This window comes from Coffea arabica, chromosome 6e (genome assembly GCF_036785885.1).
Source record: "Coffea arabica cultivar ET-39 chromosome 6e, Coffea Arabica ET-39 HiFi, whole genome shotgun sequence".
Classification (NCBI taxonomy): domain Eukaryota; kingdom Viridiplantae; phylum Streptophyta; class Magnoliopsida; order Gentianales; family Rubiaceae; genus Coffea; species Coffea arabica.
Genome location: NC_092321.1, coordinates 12,661,892 through 12,679,333, shown reverse-complemented (window position 1 = coordinate 12,679,333; position 17,442 = coordinate 12,661,892). Strand labels below are relative to the sequence as shown.

General features: G+C 37.7%; 2 protein-coding genes across 4 annotated transcripts; one reads left to right on the top strand and one right to left on the bottom strand.

Moving 5' to 3' along the window:
- Nucleotides 1-1,242: 1,242 nt before the first annotated feature.
- Nucleotides 1,243-7,338, top strand: LOC113696396 (cellulose synthase A catalytic subunit 7 [UDP-forming]). Its single transcript, XM_072055293.1, has 13 exons — nt 1,243-1,466; nt 1,578-1,773; nt 1,934-2,133; nt 2,323-2,422; nt 2,517-2,637; nt 2,984-3,250; nt 3,957-4,302; nt 4,398-4,661; nt 4,861-5,073; nt 5,248-5,458; nt 5,563-5,759; nt 6,028-6,381; nt 6,532-7,338. Exons 1-13 carry the CDS (start codon nt 1,392-1,394, stop codon nt 7,111-7,113), a joined length of 3,126 nt encoding a protein of 1,041 aa, XP_071911394.1. The 5' UTR covers nt 1,243-1,391; the 3' UTR covers nt 7,114-7,338.
- On the bottom strand, nt 5,934-10,761 carry LOC113697069 (pentatricopeptide repeat-containing protein At4g30700-like). 3 transcript variants are annotated; one of them, XM_072055294.1, is made up of 2 exons: nt 8,172-10,761; nt 5,934-7,415 (listed from the first exon to the last, which is right to left on the bottom strand). In XM_072055294.1, exon 1 carries the CDS (start codon nt 10,664-10,666, stop codon nt 8,285-8,287), a length of 2,382 nt encoding a protein of 793 aa, XP_071911395.1. In that variant the 5' UTR covers nt 10,667-10,761; the 3' UTR covers nt 5,934-7,415; nt 8,172-8,284. The 3 variants fall into 3 exon arrangements, with proteins under 3 accessions (XP_071911395.1, XP_027072313.1, XP_027072315.1); XM_027216512.2 differs by having other exon boundaries at nt 5,934-7,081; XM_027216514.2 differs by lacking the exon at nt 5,934-7,415 and adding an exon at nt 7,550-7,912.
- Between the last annotated feature and the right edge of the window lie 6,681 nt (nt 10,762-17,442).

Below are 17,442 nucleotides of genomic sequence, written 5' to 3'. Positions count from 1 at the left end.
ATTCACCAGACTAGGCGAAACTCTTCTTTCCAGATGTGGAGTTGCCAACTGACAAAACCAACTTTTTTCTGCAGTGTACTGGTGCATGACTTTCTTTGCAAGTTCTTCAAAACCAAGCATTCGCATGCATTTCCCTGCAACACCTCACCTTCCAGTTATTAAGGATTAATTCTGCATTGCGGCCTTGAAACATTATTGTCATTTTAGGTTTTAATGTTACAGGGAAATGTCCTCGTACTATATTTAAGCTTAATGCCACTCTGAAAACTAAACAGAGTATTGCTCGAAAATGAAAGTTTGATTTTTTGCTTCTTGCCCAACAAACTCTTCAAGTAAAAGAATGTTAATTTGGGTTGGGACCTGAAATAAATTCTACTCGATTTATTTGATCATATATAAGCTAATGAAATAATTGCTATATATTCTGCAACAAGATTCATAGAGGCGCAATGGATTATATGAACAATTGGCTACTGTGGCACGTGAAAGCTCAATCACTAAGAAATTTGGTAAGGGATCTTTTGTGCAGGCATAGCAATTCAGCATGATTTCACTATACCTACTATGAAGTAATGGCCAAACTAAAAAGGCTTGAAAGATGGACTTGGCTCCACAAATTAATTTGCCCCTCCCTCAACTTCTTCAGATAATGCAGTGGTTATTTTTTTCAACATTTACACGTATTTACATTACTTAATTTTGACTTTTCAGTTAAAAAAACTTGAAATGCTGCTCCTAATTATTCTTGACATCCATAATTATCTTGCTAATCATATTTGAAGAGACGACTAATGTTTAAAGGATCATGAATGCTATGAATAACATCTGATTTGCAAATGCTCAGGCAATTCTATGTTTACGTTATTATACTTGTACTTACCCTGAGTGAATACAAGAGATAATAACGCGTGAATTCTGCTTATGCAACGTCCACTTCAGGATCAAGATTGCTGAATCAATAGTAAATAATTCGGAAATTGAATCCAGTTTGGTAAGAAGACAAGTAGCCAACAAATGTAACATCAAAATTTTCCCCAACAAGACCATTTCAACCCCGGAAATAAACATAAATAAATAATGCATAAAAAAAAAAGTGTGTCAAGAAAAGCCAGGAAAGAGAATGTACATGGTGGTTGAATAGACGAAGCTTTGCTTCAAGGCAATGGAGACTCTGCAACCAACAGCGTCCTCTTAATGTGGACACCTAATAGGTGCGAAAGATAGAGAGAGAGAGAGAGAGAGAGAGATGTTAAGACAGATACAAAACGATGCCTTCCTCGTACCTTAAAAAGAACTCCTCTTCATACCACCCTTAGTCCTGTTCCTAGCTAGACAAACATTTTTACCACCACCACCCCCGCCCCCTCCTTCATTGCACCCTCATCTCCACCATGGAAGCCAGCGCAGGACTTGTCGCTGGTTCTCACAACCGGAACGAGCTTGTTGTCATTCATGGCCATGAAGAGGTAGATACACAGAGCGATTGGAATTGTAAAGTCTAAGCATTAATTTTGCTTAGTGTGATTAAGTATGCTGTGTAACTAAGTTTTCGTTGGTTTTTATCATGTTCATTGCAGCCTAAGCCCTTGAAAGATTTAACCGGTCAAGTTTGTGAGATATGTGGTGATGAGATTGGCCTCACAGTCGATGGAGACTTGTTCGTGGCTTGTAATGAGTGTGGTTTTCCAGTCTGCCGGCCATGCTATGAGTATGAGAGGAGAGAAGGCACTCAACTTTGCCCTCAGTGCAAAACAAGATACAAACGACTCAAAGGTAAAGGAATATAGACTTGTCATCAAAGAAAACTCAAACCCTATGCAACAATAGCATTAACACATCCTAATGCTTCAACTTTGCCACTCTCTTGAGATGAAATCTATTCAGGATTAATTTGACCTTTCTCTGACTTTTATTTTGATCTTCTTTCTTGAAGGGTGTCCAAGGGTGGAGGGCGATGATGATGAGGAAGATATCGATGACATTGAACATGAATTTAACATTGATGATGAACGAAACAAAAATACTAAAATTGCTGAAGCAATGCTACATGGAAAGATGAGTTATGGACGAGGACCAGAAGACGAAGAAGCTGCCCAATACCCTCCTGTCATTGCTGGTTTCCGCTCTCGGCCTGTAAGAGAAAAACATACTTCATTATCAGAGCTTGCGTATCATGCATGAAGTAGTTGTACCAATTTACAGTGTACATTCATGATATCTGGTAGAATGAGTTTGCTTAAAGTACTAGCATGGTTTAGTAAAAACTTGCTGTGGTGATTTGGAAAAAAAAAAAAAAAAACTGACATGTAGTTATGCATGCAGGTGAGTGGTGAAATTCCTATATCGACTCATGCTAACGGAGAGCAGATGTTCGGCTCCTCCCTACACAAACGTGTGCACCCATATCCAGCTTCTGAGCCTGGTATACTCCACATGCGGCCCATATGATTCTCTCGAACTGATGTATGTACCTTAATCTTATTATTGACATTGTTTTCAATGAGATGAAAATACAGGAAGTGCAAGATGGGATGACAAGAAAGAGGGAGGTTGGAAAGAAAGAATGGAAGATTGGAAGATGCAGCAAGGAAATATAGGGCCAGAAGCTGATGATGCTGCAGACGCTGACATGGCTATGTATGTATCCAACTTCATCTTAACGTAGTTTCTTATGAATCTCTGACCAAGAAAAGCACAATAGCCATTTTCCTTTGTCTTACAAGGGGAAAGGTTATATTAAACTTGAAATGCAGTAATTGTGGCTATGGTGTAAAAACCAACTACCACACCGGAGTCCTTTGAATCAAGCAGACATTTTTATTGTTATTCTTAGATGAACAACATCAATTTTCCAGATCTAATTGTATTCAATGTAGTTTGCATGACAGGAAGCATTGCATAGATTTTTCAAAAAGTGTAAACTGTTCCAGTTGCTGGCGAAGGATGTCTTTGCTCATGTTTAAATATTTTTACAAAAATGCAGGGTAGATGAATCGAGACAGCCACTGTCAAGGAAAGTACCAATCGCATCAAGCTTGGTAAATCCTTACCGGATGGTGATTGTGGCTAGGCTCGTGGTTCTGGCAATCTTCCTCCGATATAGAATCCTGAACCCTGTGCATGATGCACTTGGCCTCTGGCTCACTTCAATTGTATGTGAGATCTGGTTTGCGTTCTCATGGATTCTCGATCAGTTTCCCAAGTGGTTTCCAATCGATCGGGAGACTTACCTGGATCGCCTTTCTCTCAGGTTGACATAATTATGTACATAATATTAGCAGTCAGAAATTTTACATTTTTCAGTTCTGATCTCATTTAAATGCTTTAGAATAAACTTTAATCAGTTGTAATATAAAGTCCTAAAAAGGAATCAGAGCTCCAGATTAAATTTCTTCAGTAACTAGAGCTCAGAAAAAGAGTGAAATTGTAGGAGCAAAGAGAAAATTTGGTTTTCAAAAACTAAACTCGTACAGCATTGGTTCCTTAAGTTTGTGCTTATGCTGGTAAGGATTTTCTAGAACCCTGTAGCGAAGCAACTGACATCAGAGACCACGAAAACAGGAGATGTTTAAAGAAGTTGGCACAATCACCTTTGGTAAGAAAATATTGTGAATCTTGGGGAGAGATTACCCCATAGTCGTAATAATGTGAAAGAAAAACAGCTGTAATGAATCGACTTAAATCTGTCAAAACCAATACATAATTATATATGATTCACAATATCAATATTCCTGTTCAACAAAATGTCTCCGTAGTAAAGGAGACGATTAAGTGAAATTTATAGTTTTACAGACCCATAGAAAATCTGAATAATTATACCTTTAATTTGGATCAGAGCAATAATCCCTCTAAACCTCACAGCGTTTCTTTCGAAATATTCAAGAAGACAGGAATGCTGCAACAGATACAAATTTTTCACTGTTTGAAGCTATAATGTTGGTCAATTTCTAATGCAGGTACGAGAGGGAAGGTGAACCTAATATGCTTGCCCCCATTGATGTCTTTGTCAGTACCGTGGATCCAATGAAGGAACCTCCTCTTGTTACCGCTAATACAGTTCTCTCAATTTTATCAATGGACTATCCCGTTGAGAAAATCTCATGCTATGTATCTGATGATGGAGCTTCAATGTGTACCTTTGAATCACTATCAGAAACTGCAGAATTTGCTCGAAAATGGGTTCCCTTCTGCAAGAAATTCTCTATAGAGCCTCGAGCACCTGAGATGTACTTCTCGCTGAAGATTGATTATCTGAAGGATAAAGTGCAGCCGACCTTTGTGAAGGAGCGAAGAGCCATGAAGGTATAATTTTAAACACTTAAAAGAGGTTTAAAAGAAGAGACGAAAACAAGAGGTTATGTATTTTGAACTTAACATGTTGTACTGTTTTATGACAGAGAGAGTATGAAGAATTTAAGGTTAGAATCAATGCTATGGTGGCTAAGGCTATGAAAGTTCCTCCAGAGGGGTGGATCATGCAAGATGGAACACCATGGCCAGGAAACAATACTAAGGATCATCCTGGTATGATTCAAGTCTTTCTAGGTCATAGCGGCGGCCCCGACGTTGAAGGAAATGAACTTCCTCGGCTTGTTTATGTTTCCCGTGAGAAAAGGCCTGGTTTCCAGCATCACAAAAAAGCTGGTGCCGAGAACGCCCTGGTAAAGATCACAAAGATCATCAATGACCTTGCACATAACTAAATACAACCATCCTGCATCTTCTTCTCTCCACCAATATTTGTCTTTGTCCAATGCATTCTTGTTTGAAGATAATTTGACCATTTAAATTTACAAAAAATAAAAATCTCACATTCAGCCATTATGTTCAGAAATGTCTCACTTGAGAAAAACTTTACAGGTCCGTGTCTCTGGTGTTCTTACAAATGCTCCATTCATGCTGAACCTGGATTGTGACCACTACGTAAACAACAGCAAGGCTGTCAGGGAAGCAATGTGCTTCTTGATGGATCCACAACTTGGAAAGAAGGTTTGCTATGTGCAATTCCCACAGAGATTTGATGGAATAGATAGACATGACAGATATGCCAACAGAAACACGGTCTTTTTTGATGTAAGTCCCAGCAAAACCATAATTTTAACACATTATCATTTTTGGCAAGTCATGAGAAAAGTTCATAGCTTCAGCTTCTACGATATATAGGGTACAAACAAGACAACCTCCAACACATGCATTTGTTCCTCATGCCTGTTTCCTTCTTGATGTACATATGTTTCTTCTCGGCAGATTAACATGAAAGGGCTTGATGGAATCCAAGGTCCTGTCTATGTTGGCACAGGATGTGTCTTCCGAAGGCAGGCTTTATATGGCTATGAACCACCAAAGCGTTCTAAGCGCCCAAAAATGGTGAGCTGTGACTGTTGCCCCTGTTTTGGGCGGCGTAAGAAGCTTCCCCAATACACTAAACATGGCGTCAATGGAGACAGTGCAGTTCAAGGTGCTTGACATTCTTTGCCTCTCATCTAACTGCTGGATTGAAGAATATATTTCTAATTTAAGTTTCATCTGAATTCATAAATTATTATTATGTTTGTTCCTCAGGATTTGATGACGATAAAGAGATACTGATGTCTCAAATGAATTTCGAAAAGAAGTTCGGACAGTCAGCAATTTTTGTGACTTCAACTTTAATGATTGAAGGTGGCGTTCCACCTTCATCCAGCCCAGCTGCGCTGCTCAAAGAAGCTATCCATGTGATCAGCTGCGGCTACGAAGACAAAACAGAATGGGGTACTGAGGTAATGGCTTAACACAGCCAAAGCTAACCACATCTGTAACCCAAAAGTTCGTACTCGTTAACTAATTGATGCATGAACTCACATCAATGAATTTCTAGTAAATCATGCAATTTATAAATCTTTGCAAAACCCTCATTGCTACATTAACCTTCCATGTGGATGTGGTGCCATGTGTAGCCAACCATCTAGAACATAGCCATTTGATTTTCATTGATGCGTCTTGCTTTTACCACACATATATTAAGTACAAGGGCTTTGCAACATGCAGTTGGGTTGGATTTATGGCTCTATCACAGAAGATATCCTAACAGGGTTCAAGATGCATTGTCGTGGTTGGAGGTCAGTTTACTGTATGCCAAAACTAGCTGCATTTAAGGGCTCTGCTCCGATCAACCTATCAGATCGTCTCAACCAGGTGCTTCGGTGGGCTCTTGGTTCTGTTGAGATCTTTTTCAGTCGACATAGCCCTGCCTGGTACGGCTATAAAGGAGGAAACCTAAAGTGGCTTGAGCGATTTGCATATGTTAACACAACTGTCTACCCCTTCACCTCTTTACCTCTGCTTGCTTACTGCACTCTCCCCGCAATCTGCTTACTGACAGGAAAGTTCATAATGCCAGAGGTAATAACGTCATGATCCTTATCTCTGCTGATAAAATTTATTAACTGCAGGCAGATGACAGAACTAGAGCTCCCAAATGATTTTCATTTTACAAAGTCTATATGCTTCCTTCTGACTGCTGCAAATATGTCTTCGTTCTCCTTGATTCAGATAAGCACCTTTGCAAGTCTATTCTTCATTGCGCTCTTCCTCTCAATTTTCACTACTGGCATCCTTGAGCTAAGGTGGAGTGGAGTTAGCATTGAGGAGTGGTGGAGAAATGAGCAATTTTGGGTTATTGGTGGTATCTCTGCTCACCTGTTTGCTGTCATACAAGGTCTTCTAAAGGTTTTGGCTGGGATTGACACCAACTTCACTGTCACATCTAAGGCATCAGATGACGATGACTTTGGTGAGTTATATGCCTTCAAATGGACTACCCTGCTCATCCCACCAACCACTATTTTAGTAATCAACCTAGTTGGTGTTGTTGCTGGGATCTCCGATGCCATAAACAATGGATATCAATCATGGGGTCCTTTATTTGGAAAGCTCTTCTTTGCCTTCTGGGTGATTGTCCATCTCTATCCATTCCTTAAAGGTCTCATGGGTAAGCAGAATAGGACGCCCACAATTGTCATCATCTGGTCGGTACTTTTGGCTTCTATATTTTCCTTGCTCTGGGTCCGAATTGACCCGTTTATACTGAAAACCAAGGGTCCTGACGTAAAACAATGTGGCATCAATTGCTGAAACAATCTCAATTTTCAAGTGAAAGCTGCATTTTGTGGACAGATGCGTATACAGTCTGCTGTTGAAGGTGTAATGTATGACCAAGCAAAGAGGAATTACAAAAGAAAGAATAAGTCACCTGTAAAATTTTTGTTTAGCAAAAGAATGATACTCAATTTTGTATATGACAAACATAGGCGTGCTTAAGAAGTTTTCTATTAAAAAAGTATGCAGCTTGGAGATCAACGTGTTTCCCATTTTCCCCTTTTCTTTGTTTCTTCTATTTCCTCTGACCTTGAAAATGAAACTTACTTTAACAAGTCCTGTGAGCAAAGAAGGCGTGATGATATTCAGAAACTCTTTGAATGTTTTTCAAGGAAAATGACAAGCATGTATAATAAGCAAATACATAATTGGGATCATTGCCCTAAAGAAATATCAGGTACTAATTCTGTGATTTAGCTCATATTCATGAGAAAAGAGATCTTTGCCTAAAGAACAATTGGGAAGTTTTTCAGCAAAGACATCAAAATTTTATGAAAAGAAGATATCTATCCAGAACAAATCAAAGACAATTCCTCTAGAGATAAAACTTCCAACACGACAGATGCATAAGACCCAAATGCCAGGATAGCAGCTAACATAAATAATCTACCACCTTTAATTCATTCAAAATCGAACATCTACTCATCTTGAACCAACAGCACTACGTTAATGAGAGTTAAGATGTACATGATAAGCATTGTTCCTGAGAGAAGTACTTTTCCTTTTCTATTGCGAGCCTTCTTCATGTTCTTGCAAAAATTGCTAGATGCTTCCTCTGAAACCAGAGTCCAAAACAGATTAATTCTTAAGAGAACTAAGAAATAACACCATCAGAGTTTTAAAGTTAACTGATTAAGACTTTCACTCAACTGTTGTGTACAGGAAAGTGAACATGAAACAATTGTTCCATCCCGAAGCTTCATGTGAATAAGGTGATCAGATAATCATCATGTTATTCTACACAATATTAGTGGGTTTTCTTTTAAAAAAAAAATATGCATGATGCCAACAACAAGAAGAAAAGATTTACTCACTATGTACATCTGAAAATAAGCACTGGAGGATGACGCACTCCTGATTTAGCACTTCTGTAAAACAACCTCCCATGTGCCAACCTTGCAATCTTTGTGGGCAAATAGGAGGTGGTTTACCAATAATCACCACATGAACACAGACCATCATTAAAATGATGAAATCGGTTAGCATCCCTAACAACAATGAGTCTTTCAGTGATTTTCGATACAAATTTTGTGAAATTGTGGCAGTCTAAACAGACCCTGAGGTTCTTGATAATCCTGATCTCTGCTCCTGGTTGAGATGTTATGAGTCCAAAAGCAATAGCCAACTTCTCACTGTGGACCTTCACCATCAGTTCCTTCTCTTCATCCTCTACATCATGCAAAGCTATAACAGTGTCCGTCTGAAATCCTGCTTCTATCATCTTTCCCATTAACTTTTCCAGCATGGCATAAATTGCAGCTGTCTGTGGATGAGACCGGTCACTAGACTTAAAAACATATGGATGCCCATTCACCTCAATCAAAGTACAGCCAGGGGTCTTTGCAAGATTCCTTTTCTTAATCACTTGCCTCACCGATTCAGCTTGAGGATAATTACGGTCAACTGAGTGCAGATTCGAGAGTAAGACATAGTATCCTATGCTTTCAGGATCCAATGCAAACAACTTATCAGAAGCAAAGCGAGCAAGGTTACTGTCCTTGTGAATCATGCAAGCACCTAATAGTGCACCCCACTCAGCAGGACCTGGATGAATAGGCATCTGATTTATAAATTCTAAAGCATACCGTAATTTTCCAGCTCGGCCAAGGAGGTCAACCATACAGGCATAATGCTCAGCTGAGGGCGTAAAACCATGATCATGGACCATAGATTCGAAAATTTTTTTGCCTTCTTCTACCAAGCCGGCATGACTGCAGGCATACAAAACTGAAAGGAAACTAATTCCTGTTGGTGTGACTCCAGAATCTAACATCTCATGAAATAGTGATATTGCTTGATGCCCATGACCATGAAGTCCATATCCAGAAATCATTGCATTCCAGGTCACATCATTCTTCTCAGTCATGGCATTGAACAACCTCCGAGCCTCTTCAATGCTTCCAGACTTTGCGTACATATCAACCAGAGCAGTTGAAACATAGATGTTAGACTCAAAATTCTCCTTCTTTATCAGATCATGGACCCATTTTCCCAGACTTGGAGCTCCCAGTTGAGCACATGCTGAAAGAATGCTGGTGATTGTAACTGGATTGGGATGAATGTCAAGCATCTGCATTTCTTGGAAAAGAGCTATAGCCATTTCCGTTAATCCATTCTGTGCATAACCAGAGATCATTGCATTCCAGGATGCCAAACTTCTATCAGGGGACTCATCAAAAAGTCGTCGTGCGCAGTCCATCTCATTGAGCCTCGTATAAATAGTTAGCAGTGCAGTTGAAACAGAAGAATTAAAAACCATATTAGACTTTACACAGAACCCATGGATTGTCTGCGCAAGCTCCAAATGACCAAATGGAATAGACACAGGAATCAATCCAACAATGGTACTCGAATTAACCTTTTCACCCAAAACGAGCAGTTTTTTGAAAAGCCTTACGGCAGATTCAGTCTCGTTATTACCTGTAAACCCAGAAATCATGGCATTATATGCTATCAAATCTGGCTTCTTTAAGAGTCCAAACAACAATCTAGAAGTTGAAACATCTCCACACTTTGAGTAAAACGAAACTAATCCCGTAAGAACATAATCATGAAAATGACACCTAACCTTCAGTGCCAGAGCCTGAATCATCATTCCAGTTCTCAACTCCTGCAACTCAGCAGTAGCTGTAAGGACCACAGCCAATGTAGTTGAATCAAACTCAGTCCCCTCCACAACCATATCGCGAAAAGTACAAACCGCCTCATAAAAAAAGCAATTCCTCACCAACCCAGAAGCCAGAGTGTTCCAAAGGACAGTATCCCTCTTAGGAATTCCTTCAAACACCTTATACGCGCATCTAACTTCCGAGAAGCCCATATACAAATCCACCAAAGCAGAACCCACAAAGGGGTCCGAGCTAAACCCAGAAACTATCACGTGCCCATGAAGCAAAATCCCAACTTTTTCGAGCCCGGGTGAAGAAACAGCCGAAACAACGAAAGCATACGTAAAATTATCCGGTCTAAGGGTGGTTTTTTCGCGAAGATGAGCATAAACAGACAGAGAATCAAGCGGGGATTTGTTCTGGGAGAAGCCTCTGATAAGCACATTGTAGAGAAACTTATCAGGCGGGATTTGGTTGGAGAGTGAGGTGAAGAGAAGCTTGGCCTGGGATATGGCTTTGACGTCGAAGAGTTTGTGGGTTAGCTTAGTGATGGCAATGAGGTCTTTGCTCAGGCCGTTGAGAATCACCTGGGCGTGGGTTTGGTTGAGCTGAGAGAGATTTGTGGCGCATTTGAGTAGGCTTAAGAAGAAGTTTCGGTCGCGTTGAGGTGCGGCTGCCGCTGCAATGGCTCGGCAGATCATTTGGTTGAGGTGATTTCGGTGTAGAATTGTTGATGCAAATCGTTATTTACAGTTGCAATAATTCACTGGTCCGCACCATTCTAAACTTTGGCGGGAGCTTCCCCCCTCAAGGATACCCAATTTTAATATATATATATATATATACACACACACATTAAAGTGTACCACTTTGTTTATTATGGGTATATGTTAGGAAAAATATTTGGAAGACTGTGTTTTAAAAATTTTTCCATGAAATGTGATGGTGAAAATTCAAAATTGAGTATTAGAATCAGTGGAAAAAGTTGCTATTGGGCTGAATCTGAATTGCAAGATTTATATTTGGTTCTTACAAGAAAAGTTAATTTTGGGGAATTTGAAGAAATGATTTCTACCAAGTTACAGTCTTGAAGAAAGGTTTCATCCAAAACTTGGTAGACACGTACAATTATGACATGTGTCGAGTTTGTACAATAAAAAATATCTATTCAAATAAAATATAAATTTTGTATACAGTGTTAAACAAAGTCGAATCCATAGGAACTGAGAAAATTTGTTCCTCCTTGAGTTCAACGTATGGGGGATTTTATAAAAATATAAAATAAATAATTAACTAAATCAAAGCAATGCACGAAAATAAATATGAATGAATCAACAATAGATACGACTCTAACCAAAGGTGCAACTTTTTAAATACGGTCCATTCAACTGATCATCGATGCAAAGATAATTCAATTATTCATTAATAGATTGGTTATAGTTGCCATACATGCAATAAACAACCAACTTTTTCTTACTTTTTCAATAGTTAAGGTACGACCGTTAACTATTTCCCTAACTAAAAGATAACTCTCGGTATGATCGTAGGATTTAATTTTTCGATTACATTAAGAATTAGAAAAATCCAATCTTAACTAACAAATACGCTACGAGCGTTTGTTTAAATTAGATTATATATTTTTCTAACATGAAACAAATCACGCTAGTCGCCACTGGTATTGACTAATTAAACAATTAATTTGGCAGTGGATTATTAGATTAATTCGAATATTGGTTCCTTGACATTCAAATAACAAAACAATCATAATAAGTTAAATCAGAAAATGCACGAATACCAATGAATAAAATAAATAACTAAAAATAATTCGATTTCACAGATGTTTGGAACCACATCTTCAAGTTAATTATTGACTAGAAAAGAAGATTTAGCTACGCATCCTCAAGGGAAATCCGCAGGACTCCATTGATAACAATTGCGTATGATTTTTCCTCTAAAACTAACGAAAAGGCCAGCAGAAGAGGAGCCAAAACAAGTGACGGCTGTGTATTGTACTTCAAAGAGTCACGCTCGAAATTGTTGCTGGCCGATTCCTAATCAAACAGGAATCCAACTTTCCTAATTCCTCTTGTTTCCTACTTAATCTCAACTACTAATAATAAGATATGTTCCCTAAAATATAAAAAGGAAACTATTAAAGATAATATTCCAAGTTTTCTAATCCAATACTAAGACTAATAATGAAAATTAAAGTCTTTAAAATCTTCCTCTAAAAACTGCCCTAAGTTTGATTTGGACTTGAAAATCGAATTCGAATGTGCCACCAACTGAAAAATTATCCCTTTTAATCATGTTTTACTCCTTTTCTTATAATTAGCAGTATTAATCAAATATAAGTAGAATCCATTAATTAAAATAATATTTGACTAAAATCAAGAAAAAAATAATCATAAATTAAATAGTAATTTTACACACTATCAATTCCCCCCACATTTAGACTATGCTTGTTCTCAAGAATGAGAAACAACAAATGAAACAATCAAGTTCAAATAATGACTATCATTCAAATCATCTATTGTCGAAATACATTTAAAATACATGTCAAATATTAGTGACTAGTTTCTAAGAGATATCTCTCTGGTTAACTTTTAAAACTAAGAACTCTTCTAATTTTGGGCTAACCAATCTAAGGATATAAAATATTCAATCAAAATTCACCAGCAAACAGTTTAACTATTAAGTAAAATTTCAACATTAAACTCATGGATCAGCAGGCTAACACCGTTATTCACACACTTGCATATTTTTCACTATTAGCTCATCCTTTTTTTTTTAAAAAAATATCCCCATACTTAAACTCTCATTTTTTTCTTTTTTGTTTCGGAAAAAAGTTTAGTCGTTAACCATTCAAGCCTTTTGATGTGAACTCCGATATCTACAAAATGAAGGATCCTGTTTACTCAGCCATCATCGCTTAAAAATCACATACTCATAGTTATTGTCACTTTTTAATGTGAAAGTCAACACTTGTGGTAAAGACTCTCGGTTACTAGGCAACGATACTAATGAAATATAGCTAAACATTATTCACAAATAAGTACCCAAAATAAAATTAAAGACCACACAAGTCTATTTTATTTTTCAAATATGGAGAACTAAGATTGATAGGTGAACCAATTTACATGAAAAAATGTCAGGCAAATACAATGGTTAGAAAAGTTAATAAAAAATTGTAAAAGTCACAAAATCTCAAATATTCACCACAGAGACACCTGCAGATTTCACCACATCATATTTGACACATTAGCATATAAAACTTTAGCAATAATACAATTTGAGACAACTAACCATTGCTTATCAAGAATAACCACAAAAATGTACAAAAAGTGGCAAAAATTGGATAAAATTCGACAAATTCGAACAAAAAATTTCAAAAAAGATACTTACACTTGCACTTTTCTATTATACTACCAATATACTACTCCCCTCCTCCCACACCTAAATCTTACATTGTCCTCAATGTAAGAGATAAAAAATAGAATAGGAAGTAAAAGGGACAACGAAATTTTCCTGATAATTGAGAAGGGTCGTGGACAGCTACGGATGGAAAGGGCAGCGTGAAGTGACAGCGAACGACTGACAAGGAATGGGTGGCGGTGGTAGCCTGTGAATGGTGGGAGCAATCCGCGATAAACAATGAACCAGCAATGGACAGCAAAAATGAGTGGCGGCAGCCAGGGTTTTAAAGTCGGGTGGCTATGAAAGAAATATGGGGGAAAGAAAGAAAAAGGAGAGAAAGAAAGAAAGAAAGAAAGAAAAGAGAAAGAAAAAGAAAAAGAAAAAGAAAGAAAGAAAAAGGAAATAGAAAAGAAAAAGAAAAATAATATTTATGGTTTCCCTAGGATAAGATGTTGTGCATTACTAGTTACCACGTGCTCTCTAGGCGCGGGCACGTCATGTTGCTAAGTTTACTCCAAAATCGAAATATGAGCTCTCCAAGCAAATAAGCGTGGGCACGTCATGTTGGTTCAAATGTTTCTGATGATGGAATGAAAAATTATCGCATTACCACTTGTCCTCTAGGCACGGATGTGTCCTATCAGGAGGAAGTCTGCTAATTATTAATAACGAAAAATTAAACCACTAAATGTGAAAAATCTACAAAAAACATATTGAAACACATAAAAAAAATGAATTGGGCGCCTTTTTTTAATATCTTTGGTTAGACATGGAGTATCACTTCTCAATCCAGTTGTAATTCGAGATTTCTTGCAATTTGTGGCATCTTTTCAAGATCCAGATCATCATTACGGGCAACCACCTTCTTTAATTTTTTCCCCATTTTTTCATCATAAGTTACTTTCAACTTCTGATGTTTGTTCGCAGCAACTTTCAACTTACCCTGCAATTAAATTTAGGAAATTCTCAAGCAAAGGGATCAATAGCATGAATGCCAAACACAGAATAAGAGTTACAAGATATATCATTATATCAAAAATATTAAAATGGACTAATTCTCCATCAAATTCCATTGTAAGAATACCCTTGCTAACATCAATCTTAGTTTGAATAGTACACAAGAAGAGCCTTCCTAATATAATAGGTGTTGGAATTGGAGCATTTATATCATCCATGTAAAACACATAAAAATTAGTCCATCTACTTGAATTAAAACATTCTCAATTATCCCATATGGATAAGCAAATATACGATCAGCCAATTGAATTATTGCCCCTATTTCTTTCAAAGGTTCTAAATTTAGGAAATCATAAATTGACTTAGGCATCACATTAATAGAAATTCCTAAATCTAGCATAGCATTTTTAATTTTAGAATATCCAATCTTACAGGGGATAGTAAACATACTTGGATCCCCGCATTTAGGTGGTAGTTTTCTTTGTAAAAAATCACTGAGACATTCTCATGTACTACAATCTGCTCATTCCCTCTCAATTTCTTTTTGTTGACGCACAAGTTCTTCAAGAATTTAGCGTATTTTGGCACTTGTTTGATCGCGTCTAACAAAGAAATATTGATTGCCACCTTTCGAAATACCTCCAAGATCTCGTTTTCCTTACCTTGCGTTTTTAGTTTCTCTAACCTGTTCGGAAAAGGTGGTGGGTTAGTTCTAACTTTAATTATAGAATTAGGAATTACCTTTGAATTCATGCTTCTCATTCTTTCCTTCTCAAGCTCTTTTTCAATCCATTCTTCATTTTTATCTTTCGAAGTCACGAGTTCGGGTCCCTCAACTTCCTTCCAGATCCTTAAGGTTATTACACTTAAATTTTTCGGATTGACTTCAGGTTGAAATGACAATTTTCCTTGAGATTGGGATTCCAGACGGTTAATTGATATTGCCTTTTGATTTATTTGATTACGTATCTCCTACATGTTAGAATCCATTTTCTATAGGAACCGCGTAATGTTTGCAATTAGTTCCTTCATCATGTCTTCTAAAGAAAGACTCGAATTGGAAGAAGAAGGATGCGGTCGAGATTGGTATTGTTGTTGGTACCTCTGTTATCTATTCGGCATGCAGTTCTACTGTCTGTTCCCTCCATAGATAAAGTTTAGATGATCCCTCCAACTTGGGTTATATGTATTAGAGTATGGATCATTCTGCTCTCTTGGTGCGGGCACGTGACTAATTATATTTACCTGTTCAATTCCTTTATCTTGTAACACTGTGCACCAATCTGTGGAATGATTCGTATCTTTACAAATACCACATGTTTTGGCCTGCTACAAATTTTCTACAGCCAATTGTCGAATAACCAAAGTTAATTCAGATAATTATTGTTGAATTGATGAGACATTTACCTCATTTACTCGATGAGTAAGAACATCCTCTCTTGTGCTAAATTGTTGAGAATTTTCTGCCATCATTTCTATCAAATTTCAAGTTTTTTGAGGAGTCTTATTCACCAAAGTACCTCCACTGGTAACATCTATAAGACTTCTATTTGTATATAGCAAATTTTCATAGATGTAACAGCCCCACTTTACCCTAAGGCGAACCAAAGGGTTCGGCGGACTGCCTGCCCAGCTCTCGCCGGGACTCAGTCGATCACTTCAAGCAATCATCGGAAAACCCATAAAAGAACACAACAACGTTCCAACTTAAAAGAAAATTTATATACAATAATATCTCAAAAGAAGTACAATCGTCAAATATACAGAGGTTCTCAAATCACCATACAACCAGCCCGTGCCAAGCACTAGGGCGAGAACCATTACAAAAGAAAACCAAGAGCTAGACCCAGCTAGTCTATACAGGCTCTCGTCCTTGCACGCCTTCCTGTTAAGGAAAACAAAACTAAAGGGATGAGCTGGAAAGCTCAATGAGGTTCCGAACACATAGGCAAACAAGAAGTTCAATGCATTCATTACATATAACCAATAATTCAAAATACAAAGACAAAAGAAAATGATAAATACACTCATTAAAAGGATACGTGCTCACAAGGAGCCATTCGTTCATTCGTTCGTTCATTCATTCTCCTTTCATTCCCTTATGTCTCCAATCATTTGAAAATGCATTTTATATAAGTAAAACCCTCATTCATTCATTCGTTCATTCATTCATTCATCCCCTTCCCTGACCGTTGGCCAGGCTCCACCAGACTTCAAGGTAATACTCGAGTATACCGAAACGTTCACCCAGGTCCCTAATCGCCCGACCGAGTCCGCTTCTGGCTCGAGACGACCGGTAACAAGGGGCAGTGGCCAGTTCAGCCAAAAGGCTTACATTCATGCACAATTAACATTGCAATCGTTCGATCACTGAAACTTCACAATCATTTAGGCCGAGTGCGATAAAGTACACACTCGCCTAGAAAACTCGTTTTTAACAATCATTAAAACATTGAACATGTTATCAATCATTCATACCAGCCATATAGTCACGAAACATAACAAACAAGGAACACTCACCTATACACGCAAAATAACGTCCACTTCTCAATCACCAATGAAACCTAAAATTAAACAAAGAACACATTACAATCCATCTAGCATGATTTAGATGAAATCAAGAATTACCCGACTACTCGCGAGTAAACGTATAAAAATGACTTTTAAAGTGTAACGATGGCATTTGGATTCGTGGACGGGAATAACTAGGGTTCATAAACCAACCTTGAAACCAAACTCAAAAGGTTATGCAATTTTCGGCAGAAAACACTTTAACCAACGACAAATCGAATTCCAATAAGGTAAGCTAGGAAGTATTGTTTCCGGAATCGTTTATGTATCTCAAAATCAATAAACTATATGCCTTGAAGAAAATCATGAAAAGGTGGCAAAACTATCTCACGTTCACTCTTAAAACTTCACTTAAAAGTTATTCACTTGTGGCCAAGAGAACCCTAGGTCAACCTCTATATTTTGGTATTAGGTTTTAGAATGGTAAAATAATCATTTTATTTGCCAAGCGGAAATATACAGGTTCAAATAGAAATTTAACCCTCGGCCACCCTTTGAAAGAGTCGGTAACATTTTCAATAACTACGTCCAA

Excerpts from the sequence above, each read along its gene's own strand:
- LOC113696396 (XM_072055293.1), top strand. The coding sequence starts at position 1,392 with ATGGAAGCCAGCGCAGGACTTGTCGCTGGTTCTCACAACCGGAACGAG. Across the intron at positions 1,467-1,577 it reads TCATTCATGGCCATGAAGAG|CCTAAGCCCTTGAAAGATTT; the intron begins GTAGATACACAG and ends TGTTCATTGCAG. Across the intron at positions 5,459-5,562 it reads TGGAGACAGTGCAGTTCAAG|GATTTGATGACGATAAAGAG; the intron begins GTGCTTGACATT and ends TTTGTTCCTCAG.
- LOC113697069 (XM_072055294.1), bottom strand. The coding sequence starts at position 10,666 with ATGATCTGCCGAGCCATTGCAGCGGCAGCCGCACCTCAACGCGACCGA.